Source organism: Cynocephalus volans, chromosome Y (assembly GCF_027409185.1).
Source record: "Cynocephalus volans isolate mCynVol1 chromosome Y, mCynVol1.pri, whole genome shotgun sequence".
NCBI lineage: Eukaryota > Metazoa > Chordata > Mammalia > Dermoptera > Cynocephalidae > Cynocephalus > Cynocephalus volans.
In genome coordinates this window covers 7708064-7727692 of record NC_084479.1, presented here as the reverse complement: position 1 = coordinate 7727692, position 19629 = coordinate 7708064, and the positions used below count along the sequence as shown (strand labels likewise).

The window sequence follows — 19629 nt, the reverse complement described above, 5'->3', positions numbered from 1 at the left end:
TGGAAGCCTGCAGGGAGCAGTAAATCTTGCCTCCATGGAATGTCCTAGTAGCTTTGGCATTCCTGGATGTTTGAAGAAATTGGTTTTTGTTTTATTTTTTAGGAAGAAAGTATACATGGTACTTTATAGTATTGTTACATAATTATTGAACAGTTCATCTTTGTTTTGGGCTTCTGTATCTTATGGAATATAATTATTGAATGTTTTTATCTTTTATCAAAAAGTTACGGAAACTCCTACGTTTATCATAAAACATCAAACAATATAGAAGTATACACTACCACTCCCGATAATGATCCAAATATTCCATAGCTGATATAAATCCTGCAAAAATTTTGGAAGGATGTAACAAATTATCTTAAGACAAACTGTCATGTGTCTTGTATAATGTCCCACTCATAACTAAAGTGCATTTGTTTGACATATTTCTGTAGTACCTCTGTGTGAAGCAGTGTTCACCCTGGCTGCTGCACAATTAGCATCACCTAGGAAGCTTTTTAAAAAGCTTCTCAGTGGTTCTGATTTAATTGGTCTGGGGTGGAGCCTGATCATCGGTACTTTCTTTTTTGTAAGCTACCAGGTGATTTGCAGCTACGTTTGAGAACCACAGTGCTAAGTTATAGTCTAACATTAAAAAAAATTTCATGGAAGTTTTACTGTGATTTATAGTTACATTGCCATATTCTATAAACCCTGATATTTTAACTCTGACTGTTTTTAGTACAGGTACTTTAGAACTTTAAATGAACTAGGTTGTTAAAAAAGTGTTATGATGGAAATAATGTAAGTAAAATGATTATTTTTCAAAGAAATAGTGACATGACAAGGTCTGAGGAAAGAGGAAGTATAGCATAGCACTGTAATCTGAGCATGGAATCAGAAGCTTTACTGTTCTGATTCAAATCCCAAATCCACCTACTCCATTTTGAAATATTTTTGGATATAAACACAGAGTTCAGGTAGTAAGCTTAGATTATTTTTGGTCCTTATTCCGCTGTTGTGATAGAAACTTTTTTGCTTTTTTTGAATTGCTATCTCATCTGTTTATTTTGCACTCAATTATGTACGGCATATCCATTTTCAAACTGGATTTTTCACTTATTATTGATTATGATTCCATAATACCAAAAATCCTTAAAGATGGCTTGAATATTAATGAAACTGAAAAGAAACTAATTTCTTTTAATTAACCTACTACTGATTAACTCTGTTGAATTATATAATCTATTATCTTTTATTAGTCTATTAGACTGAATAAATCAAAATATTAGAATAAAGAGTTTTTCTTTTGTCAGTCATTTTAAAGAATTGAGTGTGATGTGTAACTCCAAAGAAAATTGATTTTTTAAAAAACATTACACCTTTTAGAATTTAAATATCAAAATGAGTTCTTTCTGTTAAAACAGGTCCTTTGGAAGAGTATGTAAAATTACTCAATGATGTTGTCTTTGGTACTATTGTTTGAAATGCTGTTGATTTTTTTTAAAGGGGCTATGTTGGCTGGCTATTTAGCAAATGGATACTGTTGTGTGGTTAATTTAACTATACTGGATTTTGATGAAAACTTTGGTTAAAATCTTGCTATTGCTATTTTAAGTGATTGTTGGAGCCAAGGAATGCCATGTGGAGAATGCAGATGAAGTGATGAGTCTTCTGGAGATGGGGAATGCAGCGAGACATACAGGTACCACCCAAATGAATGAGCACTCCAGTAGATCACATGCAATTTTTACAATCAGCATTCGCCAAGTTAAGAAAAATATGGAGGCAGCTAAAGATGGATCTTGGTATTCCCATTGCCATATTGTCTCAAAGTTCCACTTTGTGGATTTGGCTGGATTAAAAAGAGTAACCAAAACTGGGAATACTGGTGAACGGTTCAAAGAGTCCATTCAAATCAACAGTGGGTTGCTGGCTTTAGGAAATGTTATAAGTGCTCTTGGGGACCGACGCAGGAAGAGTTCACATATTCCGTACAGGGATGCTAAAATCACCCGGCTTCTGAAAGATTCCCTGGGAGGCAGTGCCAAGACTGTCATGATCACATGTGTCAGCCCATCCTCCTCAGATTTTGATGAGTCCTTAAATTCTCTCAAATATGCCAGCAGAGCACGGAACATTAGAAACAAACCTACCGTAAACTTCAGCCCCGAGTCAGACCGTATGAACGAAATGGAATTTGAGATGAAGTTGCTTCGAGAAGCTTTGCAAAGCCAGCAGACTAGTATCAGCCAAACTAGCGAGATCCATCGAAAGGGGACTCCTGATAAAAATAGGATCCAGTCTCTTGAGGAGCAAGTAGCTGAGCTACAAGAAGAATGTCTGGGTTACCAAAATTGTATAGAAGAAGCCTTTAACTTCCTGGTTGACTTAAAAGGTGCTGTCAGACTAAACCAAAATCAGCAACACAAACTGCAGGAGTGGCTTAGCATGACCCGGGAGGTCTGGAAGCCTGTCCTTACCTCTTTCCGAGAAAACCGAGAAACTGGAAACCTGGAAGAAGGATCACAGCATTTTACACTTCTCCAGCTCAGGAGGGAGCTTAAGAAATGCCAGGTACTTAGACATCATTTTTGTGAGTAAGTTGTTTAAGGAGTAACTTGTCTAAATTTCTTTGGCAAGTAAATTCCGAGTCATTTTGGAATTACTGAGGTTTTTAAAAAGGACAGTATGTAGAATCTCATTTGTCTTTCCCTTATTCTTTCTTTCTACCACCGCCTCTTTTCCTATTGCTTCCTCCTCACATTTTATACCTTTCTTTGCTGCTCTTCCTTTCTCCTTTGGTTAAAATGTATTTTTATATGCTTTATTTATTAAATGGAACCTTGTACATTTGGTTGTTTATAGGATGGAAGAAACACATTTTCAGAAACAAAGTTACATAGTTTACTCAGTTTTTCCTCCCTCTATGGGTTCTTGAAAGAAAAGAATACTTAGTCCCTTGAGTCCGGAATATAGATTTTAAAAAACCCCAACAAATCAACATATTTGATAATATTTAAGGAATGAAGATATGTTCAAGTATGCATATGGCATATACATATATTGAGTTCAGAATTACATTTCTCCACTTTTCAGTCAGAAAACATTTATTGCATGAACGTTTTGTGTCATGGAGTAAATACTGGAAAGTAAGACACACGTAGTTCTGCCTGCATGGAATTTGCAATCTAGTGGACAAATGGATGGTCCTTCAGTTGTTCCATAAGTAACAGGGTTCCCAAATTCCATGATGCTGTTCATTTTTTATTTATTTTTTTTGAAGAGTGGAAAATGGTGGAGGAATATAATACCTGCCACTTAAAAAAAAGAAACAAAAAAAACTGTGCCATAGCACATTAATGCCATATTCACATTATAGGAATTTAGTTTTAGCAAAACAACATCATTCATCACATTATGTTAATGCTGTTATTTTTAGGTATTTTTCTTTCATATTTAATTTATAAACTTATTTTTACTCTATATTACATAAGAGCTTTAAACATACAAACGTTTAAGTAACAGTATAATAAAAATAATTTAGTATAATACTAGAAACCTGAGAGATTATCTTTTAAAAAATAATTTGCACATTACTCAGGATGGGAAAAAACTATTATTGAAAAAAGAATCAGAGTCATAATAAGACTGACTCGAAAGTAAAAGCTTTATTTATTTATTTTTTGACTTTTTACTATGAGAAATTTAATACACATACAATAATTCCAGCTACAGCAATCAGCAACTCATGGCCAATCTTATCTTATTTGTACCACACCACCCACTTTCTTTCTGCCTTCCCCCTGGATTATTTTGAGTAAATCCCAGTATCAAAGCATTCATCTGTATATATTTCAGTATGTGTCTCTAAAAGATAAGGACTCTTTTATAAAAGACATAACTGCAATATATAATCACATTTTAAAAATCAATGCTAATTCCTTAATATAATCAAACATTAAACATGTTTAAATTTCTCCAAATCTCTCCCCTTCCCTCTTTCTTTCTTACAATTGATTTGGCTACATTAGGATCCAGACAAGTTCTGCTTCTTGCATTGGTTGCTATGTCAGCTGTCTCTTGAGTTTCTTTTAATCTATAGCTTCCTTTCATTTAATTTTTTTCCTTTTATTCCATAAAGTTTCTCAAGATTTGTATTTGCTGGCTCCATCCCAGTAGTGTCATTTAACATGTTCCACCATCCCTTGCATTTCCTGGTGATTGGTTGCTAGATACGAGGCTTGGATTCACTCAGATGAGATGTGGCTTCAGAGGTATATGTTCTTACTGCAGGAGGCCCATTATGTGTGGTAGTCTCTCTGTGAAATTAGCAGTCATTGATGATCATTTGCTAGATCCATTATTTTAATCGAGGTTTGCAAAGTACCATACTGTAATTGTTTTATTCCCTCTTTATTTACTAGCAGGGATACATTGCTAGACAGAAAAGTTCCCTTCTCAGCGGTTTATGGTTACCCTAGCGACAATTCATATAGGAAAGACAGGAGAAATGCTTAGCTCTTCCCTTTTTACTTACTGGTTTTAGAAAAATATATCATTTCCCTGTTATCTTCCAGAGAGACTTGAGAGTTAGTTTGCTTTTGATTTGTTGTCATCATGGTTTTTTGTGGTGCTAAGATTTAGTTTCTTTCTCTTTCTAGTTTGCGTTTTTGTACTACTAATGGGTTTGTTCTTTCTTGTGTATTTATGGAACTGATTATCGTTTTTCGGATTCCAGGTGCAGGACTCCCTTGAGAATTTGTTGTACGGCTGGTTGTAGTGGTGAACTCCCACGGCTTTTGTTTGTCTGGAAAATATACTATATCTCCTTCATTTTTGAAGGATAGGTTTGCTGGATATAGTGTTCTTGGCTGACAGTTTTTTTCTTTTGGTATTTTGAATATATCATCCCATTTCCTTCTGGCCTGTAGAGTTTCTGTCAAGAAATCTGCCATTACTCTGATAGGGGCTCCCTAATAGGTGACATGATGCTTTTCTCTTGCTTCTTTTAAGATTCTCTCTTTGTCATTGAGCTTTGCCAGTTTGACTATAATGGGTCTTGGAGAGGATTTTTTTGGGTTGAATCTATTTGGGGATCTTTAAGCCTCCTGGATCTGAAGGTCCGAGTCTCTCCCTACACCCAGGAAATTTTCCATTATTATTTAATTGAGTAGGTTTTCCATGCCTTTTCCTTTCTCCTCCCCTCTGGAACATCCATGATTTTAATGTTTGTGCACTTAAGGTTGTATGCTAGCTCTCTTAGCTTTTCTTTATTTTTAAGACAAATCTATTTACTAATATATATTTTTTACATTCTTTTTACATTTTCTTACATTCAGATGTTGTAGAGCAGTTGTTGGTGATGGTAGAGAGGAAGGGGGAAGGAAATAGGGTGGGAAGAGTAGGAAGGAGGGAGGGCTTTGTTGAGGCCCATGGCAACCCCTCATTCCAGCAGAGGAGACCAGGGGGTTCTGGCAGTGGCTTGGTGATCATTGCTGGGCTGGTTGTGGATGTCAGTGGGGCAGGGCTGAGGCCCTTGACCACCACCCCCCTGACCCCAGTTCAGGAGCCTGGTGCGTTTCCTGCAGCGGCAAGGTGGTCATCACTGGGCTGGGTGTGGTCTTTGTGGGGGCATAGCTGAGGCCGACAGCCCTCCTTCCTCCTGCTTGGGAGCCCAGGGGGCTTCCGGTCTTTCTGGGTTTTATGGATGTTCTTTGGTAGTGTTAGACTTTTACTAGTTAATATGAGACTTTGTCTCTGATCTGTGGGTATTTTTTTTCTTCTTTCAGTTCTGTGTTGGATTATTTGCTGTTCCCACCACTTTAACTCTGCACTGGAACTAATTTGTTGTCCTTTGCTTACTAATAAAATGGAGAAATTTCCTGTGGGGACCAGCACTTGAGCCCTGTGGTTGAGCTGCATTGCTGCTTTGCTGCTGATTCCCTGGGGAAGGCTTTTAGTGCAGCTCAGGTTTTAGTTGTTGACCTTACAAGTGCTTCCAAGTTTTGTGAGATCCAGTACACCTGGGTTGTGTGGAAACTCTGGTCTGGGCCTGAGTCTTTTCAGCAAACTGCACCCTCTGCAGTTCTGTATTCCTGACCAGTCTCCACTGAGTGGGTCTCTGCTGATTGGAAGGCAGATCAGCTGTCCATGCTGTGCCCCAGGGTTCCCCCAGTGGGCCCTTCTCCCCCACTGCCCACACTCCAAACACTTCCCATGGGACAGGCCGTGTGCCAGTCTTTTGTGATGACTCACTGGCCCCTGAGTGACTCCTCTCTCCTATGTGGGTCCACAGGAACACTGTTAGTGGTTTTGCTAGCCTGGGGGCCACTGAGGCCCTCTTCTCTCCTGCTGCCTCCTCCAAGCAACTTCATATGAAGGGCACAGCTGCAGCTTTTGCCAGCTTTTGCTCTGTGGGCTCACTAGGGCCAGCTTTAAAGTGACAGGTGCTCGAGATGGTTGGAGTGGTCCTCTCCTTCTCTCTTCGTGACTTCTTCTGCCTTCATGAACTTAGTAGGTTTCTCCTCCTCTTCTCCCAAGCTCTTGTGGCCATAGCTTTGCTGTCGATCGATGCTTCATAATAACTGTAAATTGGTTGATTTGTAGGAGAGAGTGACACTGGGGACCGTCTATTCCACCATCTCAACTGGAAGCCACTTTATTGCCTTTCTTATTCCACATTTTGAATGCAGGACTAGTATTTTAACATAAAATGAACAGATAAACACTCTTTTAAGTAAATAATAAACCGAATAAAACTGTTATAAAGTATATGTAAAAATATTTAAGTAGGCAGACCTAAGGGAGCAATTATATTTTAAGCTTCTCAAGTAGACAATTAATTGCCCATAGAAAGAGGATATTAACTAAAGAGAATTATAGTTACTTTTTAAAATTGAAACATAATTGATTATATGTATTTATAGGGTACAGAGTTGACTGTCAGTATTTGTGTATATAGTATGTGATGATCAAATCAATTTTATTACCATGTTCATCATTATAAATCGTAATTATTCTTTGTGTCTCTTTTCAATTACTCCCTAACCCTCCTCCCCCTCCCCGCATATCTTATTTTATAGACTAGAGAAGTCACATAGGTTATATAACCATATAGCATTATAAGGACCATCAGGATTATGCAGCTCCTCCTTATTTGGTAATTTAAGGATTCCAAGCAGAGAAATATAGGGACTTGCCCAAAGCCGCACCATGAAGCTGTAGCAAAAGCCAGACTGGCCTCAGTCCATAGGTTCCCAGTGTGGGGGCCTATCCACTGCCCTTCCGCATCCGGAAGAGTCACACACATACTATGCTTTATGAATTAAATTTTATTTGTGAAGTGAACACTATTTTTGTAAATCGGCTACCCATTCTTGGCTTTCCCTGTAGCTTGTAGAAAGAGCACAGGCTTTGGATCCAGTTAGGCCCTGGGGTTGAATCTCAGGGGTTTGGTTTATCCATTGTATCTTTGTAGGAAGAGGTTTTAATCTCATTAAGCCTTAGTTTCTTCATGAAAAGGAAGCATGCCTATTCAGTGAGAAATTTTAAATACTAAGTCAGTATCTGACATGAAGTAGGCCCTTGACAAATGATCATTTTCTTTCTGTTTATTTAATCTAAAATTTGTTTTGCGATTATTTGCATATTTCAGTTTTACTTAAAAACAGGCAAATTCACCAAAAACCAAGAAATAAAACTATTTAAGCCATATTTTCAGACATCTTCAAAATATCTCTCTTGATAGTGAAAGTGTACAAAATCAACAAATATACTTTATTTAAATGCCCAAATGCTTTCTTATTTATATCCTTGATTTTTAAAAACCCACTTTAAAATCTCACAACATTTCTAGCAAACTTGTAAACATCTTATATAATGTTCTCTAGAACCTAAATAACTGGCTTTCATATGCAGGAAATAAAAATCAGGAAAATATTCCTGTCTTTACGATAATTAGTTCCTGTGTTACAGCAGTGATAGGTCCTCTCAACTGTTTCTGCCTTTCTTAGAAAAAAATCAGAAAAAGTTGAAAAAGAAGGGTAAGAAAAACGTGAGACATTGTCAAGCTCTCATCAAATCACTGTTTTTGTGGTATTGTGTGGGTTCTCCTGAGTATTTTCCGTAGTGAATATCAGTTGTGCCTTCTTTCCCTCCTAGTGCGCTCTTGCTGCTGATGAAGTTGTATTTAATCAGAAAGACCTGGAAGTGAAGGACCTGAAGAATCAAGTGCAAATGATGGTACAGGAAAATGAAGGACATGTTGTATCTTTGCAGGAAGCACAAAAAGTGAATAGATTGCAGGTAGGCTTTCTTAAGGTATCTGTCTCTGAAGATTTAGTTGAAATAGTACCTAACTAAACAGAATAGCATTTTCGATAGTAAATGGGAACGTTTTACAAAGGCTTGCTTCAGTTGAAGAGTTCTGAACATAGGTATCTGAAAGAATTATTATAGCTTTCCCCCTAAATCTGCTTAAAGAGAAAAGATTTTTTATTGTTAACCTGACTTTTACTTCACAAATATAGAGATGGTTTCCAGGAACTTATTTTACAAATCATATTGTGGTTATCTTTTCCCTTCCATTGTTTGCCAAGGTACTAGGCAGTGTGATATTAAGAGTTGAAAGGTAAACATATAATTTAAACTTTTTTTTATACCCTCATGAGTGATTTTCTCTTTAAAGTTGGTTAAATCATTCAAATTCTCTGTCTTAGCTTTCCTGTTATTAACATGGATATGCCTGCAGTGTAACATAGTATGTCCCTGGCTTTGACTCCCCTACCCTCCGGATAGTTAATGTCATTTCAAGCCTTTGGGTTTCTGTCAGAGAGAGAGTAACCAATGCCCCGAGAAATAATCTGATCCACCACAAACTGGATTTTGATTTTGACAGTATTTTATTTTGTTTTGTTTTGTTTTAACTCTTTTAATTGTGTAATAATTTTTAAATATATATAAAACAAACTGTATTGCTCAGGGATTTATCACAAAGACAACAGCTGGGTAACCACCACCAGGTCAAGAAATTGCAAACTGCCAGGCCCTCAGAAGTCTTTAGTGCCTCCTTCCAATTACTATCCCTCCCATTCTCCTAACTTGTAATGCTTTTCCTATGGTTTTTCTATTGAAGTATGTTTCCTTAAACACTACAGTTTAGTTTTTGGAATTGTTATACATTTATTCAGTAAGTTCCTCAGTATCTGACTGCTTTTATTAAACATTTTGTTTGTTAGGATTCATCCATGTTGTATGTATCTGTGTGGCTTGTTTAGTTTTATAGCTATATAGGATAGTATGAATATATCACAGTTGTTTTTCTGTTCTACTGCTGGTGGTTATTTGTGGTTTTTTCCCATGACTTTTTTTCTTACATGTCCCTTGGTACACATACAGCACACACATCTTTCAGATTTGTGCCTAGGAGTTGAATTGCTCGGTCATAGGGTAGGTGTATCTTCAACTTTAACAGATAATGCCAGTCTATTTTCCAATTTACATTCTCGCCCAGCACTGTATGAGTGTTCCTGTTAATCCTCATGTTTTTTGAACATTTGTTATTGTTAATTTTTAAATCTTAGCCAATTTGGTAGGTATGTAGTATTATTTTATTGTGATTTTAATTTGCATTTTCCTGATGACTAGTGAGGTTGAGCATTTTTTCTTGTTTTTGGCTATTTGGATGTTCTGTCTTGTGAAGTGCTTGTTCAAGTCTCTAACTTGTTTTTCTATTGGGTTGTCTGTCTTTTAGATTAATTTGTAGAAATTTGTTATATATTCTGGATACGAGCTCTTTGTCAGCTACATGGTTGCAAATATTTCTTCTCTTTCTGTGGCTTGCTTTTTACTCTCAGTGATGCTTTTTTTCTTTTTAAAATACAACAAGGATATGCACATTTATTTGTTCAAATAAATACATAAACTGAATAACAGATGAAGAATAAACTACTATAGAAAGTCGGGCTTTAAATTTTCATGTAAAATTTAAAGAGATGTAAAACTTATTAAGGTTTACATATTTCATTTTAAAATCTCTATCACTATTTGAAATAGGTCTCTAAAGTCTTCCAGAAGTATGCAAATATCAAATTAATTTCAAGAGGAAAATGAATAAACTTTTCAAAGGCAAATTAATTTTTAAGCAAATCAACAAGTCCACTTAATAAAACGAAATCAAGGACGGAAACTAAATATCTAAGTTTAGCAACATTAATTGCATTAAAAAAAATCAATAAAACAGAATATAAACTGAAAGACACTTCAATCAGTTTGTGGAAAAATAGAACTGAAAGATAATGGAAATCTTTCCATGAATTTTTTGTTTGTTTGTTTAAATTTTTCTTTTCTTTTCTTTTTTAAAATAATAAGATCATAGAAAATATGTTCTCTGACCACAGTAACAGAAGGAAATTCAGGAAACTCACAAATGTGTGGAAATTAAACAACGCTCTTAAATAAACAATGGGTAAAAAGAAAAATCACAGAGAAATTAGAGAGTACTTTGAGATAAAGATCAAAGTGCCACATATCAAAATTTATAGGATGCAGGGTTCATGCAGTGCTTAAAAGAAAATTTATACTTGTGAACACCTAATATTAAAAATAAGAAAAATCCCAAATCAGTAATGTGAACTTCTACTTTAAGAAAATAGAAAAAGTAGAACAAATTAAACCAAAAGCAAATATAAGTAGAAAATAACAGAGATTACAACAGAAATATATGAAATAGGGAGTTAAAAAGCAATGGAGAAAATTTAAAAAAACCAAAAGTTGATTTTTTAAAAAGACCAACCGAATTTGCAAACCTTTATCTAGACTGACCAAGAAAAAAGAGAGAAGATCGAAATTACTAAAATCAGAAATAAATAGGGGCATTATTACATTGTCACTATAGCTTTTTGTGTTGGTAAGATTTAGTTTCTTTCCCTTTCTCATTTGCATTTTTGTTCTACCAGTGGGTTTTGTTCTTTCTTGTGTATTCATGGTAGTGATTACCACTTTTCAGTTTCCAGATGCAGGACTTCTTTGAGGATTTCTTGTAGGGCTGGTCATGTGGTGGTGAACTTCTGCAGCTTTTGTTTGTCTGGAAAATACACTATTTCTTCCTCATTTCTGAAGGATAGCCTTGCTGGGTATAGTATTCCTGGGTGCAAGTTTTTTTCTTTTAGTATTTTGAATATATCCTCCCATTTCCTTCTGGCCTATAGAGTTTCTGTTGAGAAGGCTGCTGTTAGTCTGATAGGAGCTCCCTAATAGGTGACTAGATGCTTTTCCCTTGCTTCTTTTAAGATTCTCTCTTTGTCTTTGAGTTTGCCAGTTTGACTCTAATGTGTCTTGGAGAGGACGTTTTTTGGTTGAATCTTGTTTGGGGATCTTTGAGACTCCTGGATCTGAAGGTCCATGTCTCTCCCTATACCTGAGAAGTTTTACGTTATTATTTGGTTGCATAGGTTTTCCATGCCTTTTCCTTTCTCCTCCCCTTCTGGAACACCCATGATTCAAATGTTTGTGAGCGTAAGGTTGCCTGCTAGCTCTCTTAAATTTTCTTCTTTTTGTGACCGGTAAGGGGATCGTAACCCTTGGCTTGGTGTTGTCCGCACCACGCTCAGCCAGTGAGCGCACCGGCCATCCCTATATAGGATCCGAACCCGCGGCCTTGGCGCTCCCAGCGCTGCACTCTCCCGAGTGAGCCACAGGGTCGGCCCAAATTTTCTTCATTTTTAAAAATGCTTTTTTCCTTCTTTTTTGTTTGCCTGGGTTATTTCAAAAAGACTATCTTCAAGATCAGAAATCCTTTTGTCTGGTTGTACTAGCTTGCTGCTTCAGCTGTTGTTTGTGTTTTATATTTCATTTTGTGAATCTTTTGCTTCCATGAGTTCTGCTACCTTCTTTTTTAAGGTAGTAATCTCTTTGTAAATTTCCTCCTTCATATCCTGGATTTTTTTTTTTTTTTTCCCCTCATTTCATTGTGTTGTCTGACTGAGTCTCCTTTTGTCCCAGAGAGTCTCCTTATGATTGTTGCTTGGAATTCCTTCTCAGTTATTTTAAGGGTTTCCTCCTCTGCAGGGTCCGGTGTTGGAGAATTGCTTTCTTCCTTTGGTGGTGTCATATTTTCTTGTATTTTTGTATTTCTAGTATCTCTACATTGATATCTGGTCACCTGGTACAGCAATTGCTTGTTCTGTTACTCTGGAGTGGACTTTGAGGAGAGAGACGACATCTTCTTTTTCTAGTCCCTGCGGACTCTCCTTGTGTCATGTAGTCCAGTGTCTGGTAGACTGCCTGCATGCTGCTCTGGCATCAGACCGCTTTTTCCGCAGCCATGGCTGTGGTTGCCACCCATTCAGAAGTGGTGTTTTTGGCGTGTTCTCTTGCCTGCTTCTGGATGGAGGGGGCTGTGGCCCTTGGCTCCTTCTCAATGGTGCCTTTTGATGAAAAGACTTCTTGTTGTAATCAAATTCAGCAATCTTTTTCTTCATGGTTAATGATGCTTGTTACCTATTTAACAGGTTTTTCCTTTTCCCAATCCTTCCCTTTGAAGATACTTTATTATCTTCCAGGAGCCTTATTGTTCTGCTTTTCACATTTAACTCTGTAGTCTTATAGGAGTTGATTTTGGGGGTAAGGGTAAAGTTCAAATTACATTTTTTTTCCCATATAGATATCCAGTTGTTCCAGCATCATTTGCTGGAGACTGTTCTTTAACCACTGTTCTGAATGCTGTCTTTATCATAAATCAGGTCCATTTGTACATGAATTTGTTGTCTATTTCTGGGCCTTCTGTTGTATCCTATTGGTTTATTTGTCTATTCTTGAGCCAATGTTACATTTCTTATTTTTTGTAGATTCATAAAAAGTCTAGACATTCTGTAGAGCAAGGCCTTCTGCTCTGTTCTCCATCCCTACCCCTCTTCAAATGTTTTCGTCATTCCATATGAATTTTATTTTATTTTTTAAGAAAATTTTTGTTTATTTTTTTGTAACAACTTTATTGAGATATAATTCACATGCTATAGAATTTAACCTTTTAAAGTATACGATTAAATTGTTTTTAGTATATTTACAGAGTTGTATAACCATCACTACTATTTAATTTTAGAATGTTTTTAACTCCCCAAAAAGGAATCTTAAACTCATTAGCAATCATTTCCCATTACCTCCTTCCCCCAGCTCCTGACAATCACTACTTTATTTTCTATCTCTATGGATTTGCCCATTCTAAATATTTCAAGTAAGTGGGATCATACAATATGTGGCCTTTGTGTTTGGCTTATTTCACTTTAGCATGATATTTTGTTTTATTTTTTTTTTAATTGACAAATAATAATTGTGTATATTTATGGGGTACAGTGTGATGTTTTGGTCTATGTATACATTATAGAAAAATTCTGTGAAGCTAATTGACATATCCGTCACCTCACCAACTTATTTTTGGTGGTGAGAACATTAAAAATATATATTTTTAGCAATTTTGAGATATACAATACATTATTATTAACTGTGGTCACCATGCAGTGCACGCTTATTCCTCCAGTCTAACTGAATCTTTGTACCCTTTGATCAACATCTTCCCTTTCTCCATCCCACATAAATTTTAGAATCAACTTGTCAAGGGCCTCAGAAAAACTTGTGGTTTTGGTTGGGATCACATTAAATCTATAGATCTGTTTGGAAAGAATTAACATCTTTTGATTATGAGTTTTTTAGTCCATGAACATGGTATATTCCTCCATTTACTTACGTTTCCTTTGATTTTTCTAAATAATGGCTTTTTGTGTGTGCGTAGAAGTATTGCATATGTTTTCTTAGATTTATTCCTAGATACTTGACTGTTTTATGTGACTAAGAATGGAATCTTTTTGAAATTTTATTTTCCCAATTTCCTAATTGTTTGTTAGTATATGGAATTGTGTTGATTTTTGTATATCGAGATCTTATAAATCCAGTAACCTAATTTTTTAATTCTAATGTTTATCTGCAAATTCTTTTGGATTTTCACTTATAATTATATCACCTGCAAATAATGACCATTTAATTTCATCCTTTACAATCTTTTAATGTTCTCTTTCTTTTCCTTACCTTTATGTATTTACTGGCATCTCCAATGCAATGTTGAATACAAGGGTGATAAGCAAGCATCTTTTTGTCTTGTTTCATAGAGGAAGAGCTTTCAGCATTTCACTATAAAGTATGTTTGCTATAGGTATTTTTTATTTACCCTATTTCAAACTAAGGAAGATTTTTTGCTGAAAATTTTTATTGTGAATGAATATTCACTTTTTGTATCAAATGATTTTTCTTTTATTGTATAATTTTTCTCCTTTTTTCAGCTAATGTAGTGAATTGATTCTTTTGCTTTAAAGCAATCATATTTCTGGGATAAACCCCCCTTTTTTTTGTTATTGCTCTGATGTCCTATTGTGTTTGGGGTTCCCAAGACCACCATCAGGTTGGATGATGGACTTAGAGGACTCAACATAGAGCTAAGATTTACTACATTGAAAGTATACAGTGCAAGATCAGCAAAGGGAAAAAGGACATGGAGCAAAGTCCAGAGGAAACCAGGTGCAAGCTTCCAAGAGGCCTTTCCCAGTGGAATCACACAGGATGTGCTTAATTCCCCCAGCACTGCACTTGTGACAATACATGTGAAATGTTATCTACCAGGGAAACTCAGTAGAGACTCAGTGCCTATGGGTTTTATTGAGGGCTGGTCATGAAGGTACCCTCTGCCTAGCCTGAGCCAAAATTCCGGACTACCAGAAGGAAAGCAGGTGTTCAGCATAAACCACATTCTTTGTACAAATAATTTGAGCACGGTGAGTCACTATTAACAGTTAGGGTGTTTAGGAATCCTCCCCGAATCCAAGTTCTCAGGCACCTCACAACTTTGTAGTAGGTCTTTTAAAGGATAGCAGTCAGGTGTGCTATGCTAACTCTTTTCTGCACAATTGTCCTAGATTTGGTTTGCTAATATGTTGTTTAGGTTTTTCACAACTATATTTGTGAGTGAGATTGGCCTATATTTTCCTTTCTCATAATATTCTTGTCAGATATCGTAACTAGTTATGTTGGCTTCATAATATAGTTTAGGTAGTGTATTATTCCATCTCTGTTGCTTATAACAAAATACCTGAAACTGGGTGATTTACAAAGAAAAACGACATTTATTGCTTACAGTTTCTGAGGCTGGGAAGTCCAAAGTCCATCTGGTGGTGGTGACAGTGACCCAGTGGTCTCACATTGCAAGATGGTGGGAAGCAGAGAGAGCAGAGAGAGAAAGACAGACTCTCCTCTTCTTTTAAAGTCCTCAGAACCATGCCCCTGACCACCATTTTTAATCCATTCACAACTGCACGATCCTACATTTCAGTTACCATAATAGGATTTCCACCCTCTTAACAGTCACAGTGGGGGGGCTAAGTTTCTAATACATAAAACTCAGGGGACACAACTCAAGCTTCAGTGAGTTTTGGGGGCACATAATTCAATCCACTACAGGTAGTATTCCATATTTTTTTATACTGGGAAGGGTGTGTGAACAATTGGTTTTATTTCTTAATTGCATTGTGGTCAGATAATATACTGTGTATGATTTCATTCTGTTGAATGTACTGAAACTTGCTTTCTGCCTCAGCATAATGCTAGTTTTTGTAAATGTTACAAAAAGAATTAAAAAGGTTGAAAAGAATGTGTATTCTACAATCATTGGGTACTATTAATCTTGTTATTCAAATTTATATTTTTACTTGCTCTGTTTTGGTCTTTTTTTCTTTTTTTTTAAGATGACCATTAAGGGGATCTTAACCCTTGACTTGGTTGTGTCAGCTCCACGCTCTCCCAAGTGAGCTAATCGCCCATCCCTATGTAGGGATCTGAACCCATGGCCTTGGTACTATCAGCACCACACTCTCCAAAGTGAGCCACAGTCCGGCCCTTTTTTGGTCTTTTTGATATCAGTAATTTAGAGACTGATAAAATCTCCCACTATGATTGTGAATTTGTCTTCTCCATTTTAGTGCTGATAGTTTTTGTATTATGTATATATAGAGAGAAACTGTGTTATTAAGTACATACAATGGAGCATTCTTACATCATACTGGTAAACTGACCTTTTAATCATTTTTGACCTCTTTTTATTTCTTCTAATGGTTTTTGTCATAAAGTCTACTTTGATATTACAATAGCTACACCAGACTTCATCTGATAAATATTTACATGGTGTCCCTTTTTACATCTTATTTTTAATCTTTCTGTATTTTAGTTGTGTTTCCGGTAAGCAGCATATGGTCAGATAATTTTATAATCTTCTTTTATAATCTTTATCTTTTTGATTGGTTATTGTTCATTTATGATTTTAAAATAATTACTATCATATTTTGGTTAAACTCCATCATTGCATTTTAATTTATTCTTCCAACTCTATGTTCCTTTTTCTCTGCTTTCTTACCTTTTAAAAAAAATTTGGATCAATTGGGTGATTTTATTTTTCTATTGTTTTCTCCATTAACTTAGAAGCTGTACTTTTACTCTTTTTAGTGGTTATCCTGGAGAGTATATACCATGCACCATTGACTTAATAAATTGTAATATTAATTGGTATTTTTGCCCTTTTTCCAGACAATGTAAGGACTCCATTTAGTACTTCCCAAATTACGTGTCATTGGTGTTGTATATTTTAATTATCTGATTACATGATTTTTGCGGGTTTTTTGCTCATTAACACAATGAAACTTTAGGGTTTTTTTCCCCCTATTTAAAGTATTAAAATGAATGACAATTTCTTGTTTACATAATTTTGTGCTTCTGAAGCAAAGATTGATGTTAGAGTTCTCTAGATTATACACACTTCAAAAATTTTCCTTAGAGGACACATAAAAACCTAGAAAACACACACACACACACACACACACACACACACACACACACACACACACACACACACACACACACACACACACACACACACACACACACACACACACACACACACACACACACACACACACACACACACACACACACACACACACACACACACACACACACACACACACACACACCCCGATAGACAGTTTGTACTGCCTTTGACTTCGAAGTTCTCCTTCATTCCAGGACTGTCAGTTTATCTTGTCAGTGCTTTTAGTTTCCTTTTTCACTGAGTAAAGGCTTTCACTTCACTGCACCTGTTACTACTTTCCATTCCCTTTGCTGCAACATCTGCTATTTGCAATTCTTTCTCTACTTTTCAACTTTCTTGTCTCTTGTTACTTCTTGAATTTCACTCAGAAAGTTCATGCTTTTATAAACATGCTAATCAAAGTGCTTTAGTTTGGCAAAGGAACTAGTCACAGTGGATAGGGCATTATCTTTAAATATTTGACTTTTTTGGCTGTTTGTTGCTGCTTACTATTCAAAAGGTTTTCACCACTTAGAACAATCCTAGTTACTGTGAACACCAGAAGAGTAGTCTTTGGATAAATGAGGTTTGACTGTACTGTTAAGATGATTGTGATTTTGGTCAATGTAAAATTCATTTTTAATTGTAATCTGCACATGTACTGAGGTTCTCTATTTTTAAAATTCTCATCTCTCTTCTACAAAGAATGAAAAAATAATAGAACAACAACTTCTTTTGGATCAGCTGAGTGAAGAACTAGCAAAACTTAACCTGTCAATGACTTCTTCAGCTAAGGAAAATTGTGGAGATGGGCCAGATAGCAGGATCCCTGAAAAGAGACCATATACTGTACCATGTGATACTCTTTTGGGACATTATATTTATATCCCGTCGAGACAAGATTCCAGGAAGGTAAAGTCAAAACAGTAATCTTTTTTTTATTTTGAGATTTAAAAAAATTATATATAATATAATGTCACAGTGTATTTGTACAGCCTCAGAAGTTTTTTTCTGTTTGGTTTCATGGACTTTTGTGTATACCTTTTCTTTTAAGTATGCTTCTGTTTAATAAAAAATTAATAAACAAGAGAATGCATGATTATATTTGGAGGGAATAGTTGGATGAAGATAATGTCTACACTTCATCAAGGAGAAGAAGCTATTCCTTGCCATCATATTTTCAGACATGATTAAGTTTGCTTTCTTTATGATATTTTTTCTTTTAACATGCAAAGTTGAGATGAGGTTAGACAGTATTTATTTTGACTTATTTGGCCTGTCTTATTATTTTCCAAGTGACTTTCATGTATCATTCAGTCTTGCCAAGTTGGCAATGGTATAAAGATAGGTATGAAATTTAGTTTTAATTTTTATTTATTTATAAATGTGTGGGTGGTTAACCCTATGCACACACAGATTTCTCTTGAATAATTATTAAGGAATCTCAGCAGAGATTTCTACTTAGCAGATTCATGAATTCTATTTTCTATTTGTTAATTTTAATGAAGAGAAATGATGTGTCTAAGTGAGGTCTATGTGGTGGTTACAGTCAGGGGTGAGAAATATGAGAGACAAGTGGTATGTGAGCAGTGTTGTGGACTTTGCATCAGGCAGGCTTGGGTGTCAATATGAGCGCTGTTGTGTATCCTGGAACATGTGACTAAACCTGAGCAATCACAGATTCCTTAGGTGTAAGAATGAGGGTAACATGGTGGGGGGATGGGGGGTGGAGAGCTTACATGAGATGCTGACTCCAACAGTGCCTGGGCACAGTGCCTGGTACACTCTATCATCAGCATATGTCCAGGGGGTGCCTCTCCTATGTCCCAGGCTCCGACAACTCAGAGTGAATAAGGCAGTTGCTATCCTTGCCTTTATGCTTTTCAATTTTGAGTGGTTAGATTTTAAATTTTAAATCATTGTTGTTATTAATTTTACTTTTATTTTGGAGAATTATTGACATTTTCTTTATGGTTGAATGAGTATATGATGAATTTTCATAGAACATTTGTGAAGAAAAAATATTTGCAAGATGCAAATTTCATATCTATTAATTCAACCTAATAATTGTGTTTACCAAATGTCCTTTTATTTCTTAAAAATAACATTTAGGTTTTTTCTGGTTGTAAAAGTTGTGCATATTTATTCTCCCTCTCTTGGTCTCTGTTTCTGTCACTTTCTTACACACACACACACACACACACACACACACACACACACACACTCTTTGAGGAGATAGAGCTCCGTGGGCTCTGTGAGAAGAGACATGAGCAAAATAAAGACTTCCACAGGCATTGTTTCAAATTAGTAAATTCTTAGTCTTGTTTTGTTTTTAAAATTGTCCTTCTACACTGAAAAAACCCTTTTGGCCACCAAAAGCAGGGAAAAAGGAAGACGATGCAAAGGTAGTATGATCAGCAGTTTGGGGAGTTCTGCTACTCCTACTGCGTGTCCAGGAACTCTTGCCACCTCGTGTGCTTGGACAGCAGGCTTGATGGGAAGACACACAGCAGAGCAGGCCTTATTCAAGTCATGTTGCTGTTCCACTTTTCTGAGAGTGAGGAGAAGGTTTCAGGTTGAATACCAAAACTAGCTAAATTATGCCCAAGAGGACATCTGAAATACCATTTCATTTTCTCCTGATTTCTGTCTTCTTGGCAGATGTCTAGCTGATATTTTCCAGCTGTAATATTTCTAGAGTCTAGCTCTAATATTTCCTTAAAGTAAAAATAGTCTTACTGTTTTAA

At 36.0% G+C, this 19629-nt stretch overlaps 1 protein-coding gene across 1 annotated transcript in view; it reads left to right on the top strand.

Annotated features, from left to right (window-relative positions):
- LOC134368919 (kinesin-like protein KIF27) overlaps positions 1-19629 on the top strand; it is a 44490-nt gene that overhangs the window by 9233 nt on the left and 15628 nt on the right. Inside the window, exons 3-5 of the mRNA XM_063085151.1 lie at positions 1598-2556; positions 8143-8286; positions 17588-17794. Of these exons, the coding sequence (XP_062941221.1) occupies positions 1598-2556; positions 8143-8286; positions 17588-17794 (1310 nt within the window). The remainder of the gene's footprint in view (positions 1-1597; positions 2557-8142; positions 8287-17587; positions 17795-19629) is intronic.